This window comes from Protopterus annectens, chromosome 11.part0, assembly GCF_019279795.1.
Source record: "Protopterus annectens isolate FY-2018-M chromosome 11.part0, PAN1.0, whole genome shotgun sequence".
NCBI classification, from domain to species: domain Eukaryota; kingdom Metazoa; phylum Chordata; order Ceratodontiformes; family Protopteridae; genus Protopterus; species Protopterus annectens.
Genome location: NC_056745.1, coordinates 60,438,329 through 60,451,677, shown reverse-complemented (window position 1 = coordinate 60,451,677; position 13,349 = coordinate 60,438,329). Strand labels below are relative to the sequence as shown.

General features: G+C 37.8%; 1 protein-coding gene across 2 annotated transcripts in view; it reads right to left on the bottom strand.

Moving 5' to 3' along the window:
* Positions 1-386: 386 nt before the first annotated feature.
* The window catches only part of CNTN1 (contactin 1), a 1,190,489-nt gene continuing 1,177,526 nt past the window's right edge, over positions 387-13,349 (bottom strand). For both annotated transcript variants that reach the window (XM_044087442.1, XM_044087443.1), the window contains one exon: positions 387-1,122. In XM_044087442.1, coding sequence (XP_043943377.1) covers positions 1,022-1,122 — 101 coding nt within the window. In that variant the 3' untranslated portion in view covers positions 387-1,021. The remainder of the gene's footprint in view (positions 1,123-13,349) is intronic.

The window sequence follows — 13,349 nt, the reverse complement described above, 5'->3', positions numbered from 1 at the left end:
GTAATATGGTGTCCTCCCATCTCCATTAAACATGCTTGTTGACTAACTGTACCTTGCCATTCTAGTCCAGCTTGCGGCTGAAAAAGCATCTATGGACCAGTCCACTTACCTGATTAACAAATGATAAAATTTGAAAAAAAATGTTGTGTAATTACTCCTGATCTGGAACTGCAATTTAAACAGTAGATAATAAAGAATTCTGTCATTAGTTTCCACCATGAAAGGGTAACTCTCTTGGGCATGAACTCAAATAAAATTTTGATTGAGAAGGGAATATTATTTAAAGATGGCACAAGGCAGAACAACAATGTAGTTGTTTTGAATATTATAAACTGTATTGCCTGCTATTAGTAGATTCTTGCAGTACAAATACCGAGATCATCTGATTTGCTGTATACCTGCATTTATTGAATGGAGACAAGTGAGTTTTGTCAAGAAAAAAAAACAATATATAATCTATATATGTTTTGTTTTGACTGCATCTTTTAAACACATTTCCTCACATTTTCTACATGATGTAAAATTAAAAATAAAATATGCAATGCACGATTTGGTAAGAAAAGACAGACACAGTTAACTTTATAACTTACCACATACAACCAATGTATTCAGTCTCTGTTATACTGGGCTATCTGTTAAATGACCTACTGCATGTGCAGTGATTTCCCTTCAAATTATTGCACAGTAATGTGCTTATTCTGTGGTAACAAGCCAGAAGACCAAATCATGCAACTGCTGAAGATCAGTGTGGTGGACTAGTAAGGCAAACTAGAACAAGTCGAATAAAGTCACCACGCAAGTCCTCCAATTCTTTATCTGGTAATGATTACATAAGGAGTTCCTGGATGCCTCTGTCCTTTCATAGTCCTCGACAAGTTATTTGGATAAAACTTTAAAAATCATTTCATATCAGGCATAAGGTGCTGCCAAAGATATCTTGTTACAGCCAATTCCTTAACATACATCTCAGTTTTTGATCAGCCTTTTTGCCACTTTCGAAATAAGATACATGTGGCTAGGTTCACAGCTCTAGGAAGATAACATTCTTCAGGCTTGTAAACAGTAAAACACACACCAAACTGATGGAGACCTTCCAACACGATGCCCCTCCAGCTTCTGAACCTATAAAACATAAAAGTTTGCAAATAAGTGCTCACCATTTTATAAAAAAGACTGTCAATGCTCCCATAAAACAGAAGATGGCAGTTTTCTAATATTAGTTGCCATTTATAATTAATCATTTCAATGGATCTGCAGTGCTAAACAGGTTCTGCTTCAAGTGAATTCCACATGTAACATTATCAGGAAATGAGCTGAAGTTTGTATTTAAAAGGGATCGGTCCTTTAAAGATATTTTGGAAAGCATTACATATAACTCAAGGGATGGTAAAAAAATGACAGGCAACTTCAAATGTGGTATGTGCTCACAATATCCTTATGTCTTGGTTTGTGGTAGTAAGTTTAACTTAAATGGTAAGGACATTTATACTAAGGGGCATTATAATTGCAAGAGGAAAAATGTGATATATATGGCAAAATGTCTAGATTGTCCTGTAGGGACTATGTTAAATCACCGAACTCTTAAAATAGCGAACGCTGATTTATCAACCCTTTAATAGCGAAAGCTGACAATCTCAAAGACTCGGAACAGCGTTTTTTTTCCCAGGGAAAAAAAATCACTGTTCCACAAAAAAAAAAAAAAAGTTCAAAACACAAAATAAAGTGGGGGGCTTTGCTCCCCCACCTCCCTACTTAAATATACCAACTCCGAGATCACACCATAGTGGAGGAAATGGCAAAGTTCCGAAAACGGCCCAGCGATTATTTTCCCCCTGAAAAAAATAAATCACTGTTCCATGCCTTCAGGATTGTCAGCTTTCACTCATAAAGGGTCAATAAATCAGCATTTGCTGATTTAATACAGACTTGTCCTATATTCTATATTGGTAAGACTTGCAGACAGTTCAAGGATAAAATTTATGAACATTTACTAGATATTAGAAACAGGAAGATGACGAATGCATTATATAGGCAAATACAACATAATAATGAGCACAGTTTTGCATTTATTGTGGTACAACAAGTGGTTCAGGACGTATAAGGGTTTGTTGTTGATGAGAACTTGAGTATTTGTGAACTTAAGTGGCAGTTAGACTCAATGCCACAAAATGTCTTGGAATTAATGAAAATGTCAGCATAAATTGTGCATTAAAATTAAAAAACATTTTAGGGTAAGATTTTTTCATTTAATTTATTTTAACATTTTTATCAGCATTAACACTGATTGTTTAATACTATAATATTTTAATTGTATTACTTAATTGTACAGCTTTATTGCTTAATTGGTCATTTGCATATATAAGGGGTTGGGGTTTCTCTAAAATCTTTGTTCTGATGAAGTCCTATACAGTTCTTGGATGAAAGCGCTTAACTTTTTATTCTACTACATTGTTTAATAAACAGAGTTTGGGAGTATTGCATTTGGCTGTCATTTGTTCTCCTTGTGGTTATCTGTTTCAAGTGATCTGTAAGCATTTTTCAAGTGATCTGTATAAACTATTGAGCACACATCTGTTTTTCTTATGAAAAGCTGAATGCAGGGTTTCACTTTAATAAGGAGGGTCATAACTGCGTAACTGAGTTCAAAAAGATGAAAAAATACATGTAAGTAAAGGCTTACATCTCTGTACATAAACATAAACATAATATTATGTGTATATTGTGTGTATTAGATAAGATAGTAACTCCATATGGTAAAGACACAACAGACTAATTGTTGGACTGGACAGAATGCTGATGACAGGTTGAATTGGATGTCTGTAACGCACACGGTCTGGATTATAAGGAGAATTTTAAAGTTTACATAAAAATGAAAGTGGTGGTTCATTGGAAGGCAATTCATTTGTTGTATAATAAATGTGTAGGTTTTAAATGCTAAGTAAACTATAATCCTACTCTGATGAAGACTCTGCATGGAGAAGAAAGTGCTTATGATTATGAGTTTCGAATAAACATATGCATTTTTTTATTTTTATTTTTATTGTTATTAAGTCAAAACTGATTTGTATTTAATTTGGAATTTAGACATAGCTTCATTCTGTGATTGGTCTTGTTTTATGTATCTCAAAGACAGACCAAAGTTCTGTCTTCAGGAGGAGCTATCCTCACTCCATGTACAGGTACCACTGGTCTCTTTTCCTCCTGGGTGTTACAATTTTATATGTTTATTAATTTCAAATATCTGTCTGAGTTGGTAGCTTAGGTGAATGTAAAAAGATCCCACAGCACTGATCAAAAACTGTAGTGGAGGTTCTCTTGTGCCGTGGTCAAATTTCTCCTAGTTAGTAAGAATACTACCTTGGGTCTCACCTGAAAAGAGGTCAATGATCTTGTGGGACTAACCCACTTGAACAAAGTAACATACATAAAAGAAATCAATATTCATCCTTTAAATGTTTGAGGGTGGTTAAAATACATGTCAACAGAGCATACAAAACTGTCTGTAATACAATTTTATAAAATGACAGAATAACCAAAATAAGCCAAAGTATATAAATCATTATGCAGAAGTTTGAGAAAATTAAAGCAATACATTGCTACTTTCAGAGCTGAGCAGTTGCACCTTCTGAGGTCTCTTCCTGCTCAGCACTACAATACTGGAATCTGTTTTTTTGAGACTTATTTTACCTCCTCCTTGGCTTCTAAACAGATATGCCCTATCATGCAATGTTCATCTTGCCCCCCACCCCCCATGACCTTGACGATGATCTCTGTGTTATGTAGTTCTCTCGGCTCCTAATAGCTTTAACTGTTACATTTGCAGCTGAAATGTCATCTTTTGAGCCACTGTTCTGAAGTAATTCATTATGGAATCCTACATTCTGCTTATTAACGTACCTGTTGGTTTGCAAAAATGGCTCACTGAGACAAAGGTGTTCTGTTTTCATGGATAAATTGAATTGGTAGAATGGTGCAATACAAAGTAGGTAAAACAAATGCACATTATTAGTAGACAATTTATTCACTTAAGTTTGTTTTCTGGGAAAGTCTGACTGTGCCATGCAAGACTCCTTTGCAGAGAAGACCCAGGGAGAAAAGCTCCAGTCATATACAACTGGTAGTGTGAAATTACAGAAACATCAATACATTAACTTTGTCAAGCAAATAAAATGAAAAATGCACACAGACTAATGAAAAATGCACAGCGGTATGGTTCTTTACATAGTTGAGTGTCAGGAGGTTGTAACAAGGAGAGGATAGACAACAGAGTATGTGGTAAGAGAACAGCACTGATACAAATAGGTTAATCAAGGAATAGAAAAGGTATTGGAGGATGAATTAGGTTAGCCTGGAGGGAGTTCGAACAGTAACAAAGGCTGAAGTAATGAACAGAATTAGTGTAAGGTGAACATTGCAAAGTACAGAATTAGTGTAAGATGAACATTGCAAAGTTCAGGAAGAAAGGTATTAAGATGTAGTTAATTATAAATTATAGAGAGGTTGCGCTAATCAAACGAGGGCAGATAAAGGTAAATGGAGGAGGTGATGAAGAGGAAATGTATAGGGAAATACAAATAATTAAAACTAAGTAGGCATGGGTATGGCAGCAGGTTACAGAAAAATGAGTGATCCTGTGGGTAGGAACATAAGCTAAAACAAAAATGCTGTAGCTACTATTTTAATTGTATTTTGACATTAGTAGTGGATGTTATTGTCTGATATGAACTGGAAGAGAATTCCGGATGTCTGATATGTGAGATGTTCAACAAGTCCCCGAAGGCATTTGACTTTTTAACAGTGAAGAGATTTGTATCTAAAGAACATAAGGATATAGGTGGAGAATATCACTGTAGTAATTTTATCAGGGTTGGCTAGTTTCCATTAGAGTGGAATAGGTTATAAGCAGGTTCAGGTTGAGAGAAAATGAGGTTTGGTAATTCAAACCAGTTTAATTTTTTGTGGACTATGCAATGATGAGTTTAATGAAGCATCTTAGATGCAAATTTAACAATTTAATTGTAGCACTGATACATTTTTTACTTATTAATATTTGTAAGGACTGGATAGGGATAGAGTAGTCTAGGTAATAAGTAGTTTTGAGTTAGAAAGAAAGACGTCTTACAAATAAGTCCCAATTTGTGATGAGTTTTTTAACAACATTTTGAGTTGATCATCAAGAATTACACCGAGTGGTTTTTATTTGTGAAACAAGCTCTAGCTTAATATTTTGTCTGGATAACATTGTGAAGTCAGACTTGGAGCATAAGAGACTTTCTGGGGTAAAGAACATTCATTTAGTTTTATTAGTATTTAGAAGCAGTTTAGAATGAGAAATTAGTAAAACATGGTTGCTTGAGATGATGAAGTCTTGGCAAGGTTGAAGCTAAAGAAATTACAGTATTATCATCTGCATATTGTAGAAGAGTAGGTAATCAGAACTTGACCCCTGGCTGGCTCTTATGTCTCTGATGGACAGAGGTAGTCAGCAAATCACCCCTATAAATCAAATATAAAATACATTTGTGGGTCACATATGGGTTGCATGGCTTAGGCTTTTAAGAGCCCAAGTGGTCATTAGCTTAGTATATACAATCAATCAATACCCAATAAATAATACCCATAATATATGATAATAATAATAATAATATAAAATAATATAATGATACCCAATCAATACCATACCTTTCACACTTAAGTCTGTTCCTAACTCTACTATCCAAAAACTCCTAGCCAAACTCAAATCAACCACCCTTGCAGTCAATAACCTTCCTGCCGAATACCTCCAAATTGCATCCATACCTATAGCCTATCCCATTTCACTTTTAATAAATAGATCCATCACTGAACACACTGTCCCATCCCTGTGGAAAACCTCATATATCATACCACTCCACAAAGATGGCCCCTCCCTAGAACTTTCCAACTATCGACCAATTGCAATTATCTCACCCGTCTGTAAGATCCTAGAAAGAAGTATTCATCACCAGTTGCTCTCCTATCTCCTCACCAACAACCTTCTCTCCTCAACCCAACACAGATTTCACCCATCCCACAGCACCACCACTGCCTACTCAAACTCACCAATACTATAAACTCCCACAGGAATCTAGGTACATTTGTCTCAGCTAACTTCCTCGATTTATCCAAGGCATTCAACACAGTCTCATATAATAAACTACTGTCTTGTCTCTCTGACCTCAACCTTAACAACTCCACCCTCCTCTCCTTTAAAAGCTATTTTGATACCACCAATAATTTATCAAATGGAATAACTCTCTATCCCCCCATTCCCAATCTCCTTAGGCATGCCACAAGGATCAATCCTAGGACCCCTTCTTTTTAATATCTTCACAAGCCAACACCACTCAGCTACCTCTAAAGCCGACATAGTTCAATACGCTGACAACACAACTCTCATATGCTCTGTACCCATCATCCAACTTCTCTAACAAAAAGCCCAAGACGCCTTCTCTGAAACAGAGAACTGGCTTAACAACTCACAACTCATACTAAATCCCAAGAAAACACAACTAATGGTATTGCATGCTACTAAAACAAGCAACCTTACCTTCTCTATACCCTCTGCCAGCAAAACCCAAATCACCCCGGTCACTGAGGCTAAACTCCTAGGAGTTACCATTGACCAGCAACTCAAATTCACAAAGCACATATCAACAACCATCACTACAGTCCACAAAAAGCCAGGTTCCCTCTATCGCTGTAAAAGTTATCTAACCACCGAATCACGAATTGCAATAGCCAGGACCCACCTCCTATCTACTCTACTTTATGCATCCCCAACTCTAACTAGTCTTTACAAAACCAACCTTAATAAACTTTCCATCTTTTACAACAAAATTGCTAGATTAGCTACCAATGGCAAATCACAATCCCACCACTGCCTTTCTCTACAAGCCTTGCAATGGCTTGAATTTCTGAACCTATTAAGATACCATCAACTCACCCTAGCTCATCTAATTCTGTACTATCCCAAGAAAACCCCCGACCTGACTGGTATGCTGAACTTCTACAATTCAAATTCAGTCCTCCAACAAAGCCTTAATCAAAACCATCACATGCAAAAACAACTCCGAGGAATCACTATTTGCCCATGAAATGGCAAAAATATGGAACAACCTTCCCCTTGATCTCAGACTACAAAACTCCACACCCTCCTTCAAAAGCCTACTTAAAACATACATCTTCACCAACCATCTATGCAACTGTAATTGACCCCCCCCCCCGAAGTCTTGTCCACTCACTATTTCTACACCCCATCTGTCCTGGGCAACACAAACAGCACCATCTAACTATACGTATCCATATGTGAGCAATAACCTATATATGAGTGTATGTACATGTGTGTGTGTGTGTGTGTGTGTGTGTGTGTGTGTGTGTGTGTGTGTGTGTGTGTGTGTGTGTGTGTGTGTGTGTGTGTGTGTGTGTGTGTGTGTGTGCATGTGGTATACATATGTATGTATATGTATATATATATATATATATATATATATATAGATATATATAAAATATGTGTACATGTATACACATATATGTATATGTGTATATGCTCTTACATGAATATTTGCTTGAATGTATATATGGAAAACTTAAATATTTATATACTCTTATTCAGTTGTGAAATATCTTGCAATACTCTACCAGGTTCTTCTCTACTCTGATTGTATATTTTGTACACTTGTATTTTCAACCAAAAGGGGGAACATCCTCTTATTGTATACTAACGGATGTAAAGTCTACAGTCTGTATGCTACCATTCTGCAATGTCTCTTTTGTAAATTTTTCTTCTCTCTGGAAACTTATGGAGTTTTTCTCCCCAGGACTCCGCTGAAAATGGACACTTGTTGTCCAGTCGAACTATCCTGGCAAACAAATGTTAAATAATAATAATAAATACATAAATATACCTATGAACCTATGAAGCCATGATATATGGCAGAGGAGAAATTATTTATGAACAAATTAAATATGAGAGGTCCAAGTATGAAGCCTTGTGACACACCTATAGAAACTGGAAGATGAGTTGAGAAGGCAGAGTGCCATTTAGAGAACTGAAAGGATGAGAGAGTATTGAGTAATTTAGGGTGAGAAACAATATCAAAAACTTTTGATAGGACTAGGATGATAGAGAAATGCACATATTCATTATGGTAGCAGTTACAAGCAAATATAATACCAGACAACTGTTGAAAAGATTCATCTGGCCCAAATGAAAGACATGATATACTAGGCAGTTATATAAAAGAGAAAGCAAGTAATGCTTTTAGCAATACAATATATTTAATACATAATGGATGGAATGGTTTTCCATATGAATGCTCAAAACATGATCATTCAAACATATGCTCAATTATAAATGAGCAAGGGGGGATTGATTTCAGCATACATCCACACCCTCCTTACTTACATGCAATAACTCCATGATCACACACCAATGGGAAAAGGAAAAACTCCCCAAATAAAAGGTAGATTGGCCTTGTACAGACTGTGATCTCACATTACCTACATATCAATTTTCTTAACTATGAGTGTAAATGTGACTAGCTGTGTTTGGGCAGTTTGAAAATATGATCATCTTCAATCTATCAGTAGCACTACAGATGCCTTGCAAGAGAAAACAGAGCAGTAGAAAGGCTCCTACGACAAATTTAAATAAAGAAGTGTGGATGAATGTGAAATTAATTAAGTAAATGACTATCAAGTCACGTGATGAAGAATAAAACTGAAAGTAACTCTTGTCAGCTTATAGATATATATATATATATTAATATTAAAGTTCTCTTGAAGTTGTAAGAGAAACCAGGGCTTAGTTGAAAAGTTTGGGGTTTACCTTAGCTTTCTAATACTGTGACATATTATGACTGAACACAAAGTGTGGGTTAAGTAGCTGGATATGCAGAAAGGTTTATTTACATTCATTAGTTATTTGCAAGTAATTAAAAAAATATACATTAGTGTTTGCCACAGTTTTATTCTTAGGCTTATTTCTTTGTTACACACTGGGGTCTCCCTTGATCCTAAGAGATGTGAATACATTCCCCATTCTCTAACTAACTCTGTACTTCTCTTATGCTGCAATACCCCTGCAATACCCCTGTAATACCCTTGTAACACCCCCATTCAATAAGACTTCATTAGCTGCCACTTCATCCTGCTGTGAATTGCAAAGAGAAATAGTTATAATTGGATTTGCATACAGGAAATAAGTTCAGCACAATGAAATAGTTCAGCAGCAGTCCTTAGTTTATATCAGTCATCAGTACCTTAGTGTGATGTAACTTCATTGCAATTATTTTTATCCAGCATTTCACTGCACCTACTTATACATGTTATCTTTCAGTTTTCTTGGTCATCTCCTGCGTACCGTGTTAAAAACATTTATGAGTCCAAGAACAAGATATCTAAACCAGTGTCCTTTTGTGGTCCCTATAACAACAAGTCATAATGTTCCATGAATGTGGTTTGTCAATATCAGTTTGAATATACTGATGCTTTGCTTGGACTTCTTTGCTCCCCTAAACGGTCAGTAGATTAACTTTTTGGATTACGTCCATAAATGTTCCCACACTTAGGACAGACATAATTCTCTGTTGATTTCTGGTGTACAGACTGGTTCAAGTTTGCTGACAGATGGAATCTAACCATCAAAAAGTCTAGTGACAAACGTCCATCTTCCTGTGAGGTCACAGAGAATTCAGCTCTTGCCTCATCAAGTCTCTTGAGTACCTTATTATAAAGCTCATCTGCTAAACTTATCTTGGCTACCTAGCATCCCTACTATCTCTAGTGCCGTTTACAGGGCTCTCACACCTGGTGTTTCCTTGTGAAATCTAACTATTCTTCCAGTCTTTCTTCCTACTTTCTTTCCTTTAATTACTTAAAAAACATGCAGATGGGATCTTTAAAAGCCTCTTTCACCTCTTTTACCCTAGACCAAAAGTCCAAAGTAAAGTTCTGGTTTGGATTGTAAAGCATCTTCACTAAGAAACTGATCTGAAATGTCATTAGCTATGTACCTTATTAGTTTTGGACATCTAGAAGATGTGATCAGGATCTGTTATAGTGCAATAACTGTAGATTACAGAGAAAAGGATGTCCTAGAAGTAATAAAGGTACTAGTTAAGGCAAAGGCAGGGAATGCCACAGTCCCAGATATAGTCCTCATACAGCATTACAAGAAATTTTAAACTATTTTTTTAACTACACTGAAATAATTAATGAATAAATGTATGTGTACCCCCTTGGTACAGAAACAAGGAAATGTAAATGTAATTGTGAATCTAGATGAAGATTCAAAGCACGATAAATTTATGCAATAGTTATCTTGTCAATTCCTATACAAATAAGAGCAACGTTCAGTACAGGCCCCAGTAAAACAAAGTTTAAATACCCATGCAGAAGATTTTGTGTATTATATCCTCTTAACTATCCCAACAAATGTCAGATGTAAGTTATAAATCCTTCAATAACTGTCAGATTGGTCTGTACAAATAGAGCATGGGAATTCAGTGAAACAGTCAGCAGTTAACGTCAGGAATACCTAAGATTTATCACTATCCTTTTACTATTTGAATATGCATCACTTGCCAGGAAAAGTACAGTTTTGTACCTACCATAAATGTAGATGTCCGAACTGGATAGCATCTGCAGTCATAACAAATGGGTTGTCCTGTCGTCAGGCAGCCCTCGTCGGCCGGATTCCAAAGTCCGGGTCCCGCTTCGGCTGATGTCGCACTTCACCTGACGTCATCTCTGCTGGTCTTCGGGTATAAAGGCATCAGCCGACACCATTTTCCTCAGTGTTTCTTGCCCCAGATGCCAGTTGCCCTCTTGGAAGGCTAAATTTTGGGTAAATGCCAATGTTTCCAAAAAGATAGAAGGCAACACAAAAAATAAGCATGTATGTACATATATACAAACAAATACATCATAAGAGACTCCCCCCGCCAGCTAGCTATTAGGAGGGTAAATACCCTAGGAGTACCACAGAGGGAAGGAGGAGGTAATCCTGACTGCAGATGCTATCCAGTTCGGACATCTACATTTATGGTAGGTACAAAACTGTACTATGTCCTTCATGGATGCATCTGCAGTCATAACAACTGGGTAGAATACCATAGCCAACTAGGGAGGAGGAAGAATAGATTATGGTGTGGTTAGGATCCCTTGCAGTACAGCAGTGGCAAACCCTGCTCGGGATCTGGAATACAGAGGTAAATTATAATGCTTGGCAAATGTATGCACGGAGGTCCAAGTAGCCGCCTCAATAATGTCCTTGGTTGCCACTCCTCGTAAGAATGCTGTGGTAGTGGCTGTTGCCCTTGTAGAATGAGGCCTTATGTTCTGTGGAATTGGTTTTCCATGAAAGGAGTAACAGAATCGTATGCAATTTCCTATCCATTTGGAGATTGTCTGTTTGGAAATCGCTTTTCCTTCCCTTCCTGTTGCATAGGCTATAAACAGCTGGTCAGTTTTTGTGTTACTTTTTGTTCTGTCCAAGTAGTAGCGTAGCTGTCTATGTACATCCAAGGTATGCAGCATTCTTTCCCCTCTGTTTTGTGGGTTTGGGAAGAAGGTAGGTAGGTGGATTGCCTGGTTTAAAGACACTCTGGATACCACCTTAGGCATAAATGTAGGATTAGTCCTCATGGACACTCTATCTTGGTGGAAGATTAGGAAGGGTTGTACTGCCATTAGGGCCTGAAGTTCAGAAACCCTTCTTGCTGAGGTTATTGCCAGTAGGAAAGCAGTTTTCCACGATAGATGCTGCAGGTCTGCTGTTGCTGCTGGTTCAAAGGTGCAGTGTCAACTTTTCCAGCACAAAGTTCAAATCCCAAGCTGGCAATGGTGGTTTCCTAGGAGGTTTTACATTCTTGATCCCTCTGAGGAACTGCCTGAGTAAAGGATGTGAAAAGACAGGTGGATTAAAGCTGTATTCTGCTGAAATAGCTGATGCATGTATCTTGATGGAGGAATAGGACAGGCCTGTATGTAGAAGCTCTGCCAAATACTCCAGAATGTTAGCAATGTCTATATTCGACACATCTTTTCCTCTTTCAGCACTCCAAATGACAAACCTTTTCCATTTTCCTGCATTGTTCCTTCTTGTTGAAGGTCTGCGGGCTTCAAGGATAATGTCTTTAACCCTTTGGGAAAGCTCTGGATTAGTTGCTGCTATGTGATGTTCCATGCAGTCAGTTGCAACGTTTTTAGGTTTGGATGCATGATGCTGTAGTTGTTCTGAGTTAACATCAAAGGCATCAGGGGTATTGACCACATTTTGTCCCGAGACATGCTCCTCAGCCATAGGTACCAGTGTTGTCTTGGCCAGTTTGGAGCTATCAGGGTTATCCTTGGACGTTCCTCCTTGATTTTTAGTAATACCGTCTGTATCAAGGGAAGAGGTGGGAATGCATATGCTGTCAGACCTTTCCAGCTGAAGGAGAGCGAGTCCACTTTCCATGCAAGTGGGTGGAATGTCCTTGTGCAGAATTTTTTGAGCTGGTGATTGAGAGGGGAAGCGAATAGATCTATCTGTGGCATTCCCATTTCTTTGAGATGGCCTTGAAGATGTACGGGTGTAGCATCCATTCGTGAGCATCCGAGGTGGTTCTGCTTAACATGTCTGCTAGAGTATTCTCCTTTCCTGGTACGAATATTGCCTGTAACTGGATGTTGTAGCTGAGCGCCAGGTTCCAAAGGTCCAAAGTCATTCTGCATAGGGGGTATGAATGAGTGCCTCCCTGTTTGTTGATGTACCACATGACTGTGGTGTTGTCTGCCCTTACCATCAAATGGCCTGCTTTGAGGAATGGTCTGAATTTGTGGATTGCCAGTTTTACTGCCAGCATTTCTTTTAGGTTGATGTGCAGATGGAGCTGGTCCTGTGTCCACAATCCTTGTACGCATTTGTCCAGCATGTGAGCCCCCCATCCTAGGTCTGAGGCGTCTGTTGTGATGGTTTGGCTTGCTTGATAGTTGTGAAAGGGTAGGCCTGGATTTGACTGGCATGCTTGAGCCCACCATAGGAACTCCTGTTTTAGGCATGGGATTAGAGGAATTTCTGCTTCTAGGCTGTGCCTGTGTTGGGACCATAAATTCTTTAGGTACCACTGTAGTTTTCTCATATGTAGTCTGGCATGTGGAACCAAGATTATGCAGGATGCCATGAAGCCCAAGGCCTGTAGAACTTTTCTTGCTGTTAGCTTGTTCTGTTTTGTTAGTGCCAAGAAGTAAAGAGGGAGTTCTTTTGTTTTCTGCAGTTAGGAATGCCATTTGTTTTACTGTGTCCAATTCCACGCCCAAGAATGTCCTTGTTTGGGATGGTATCA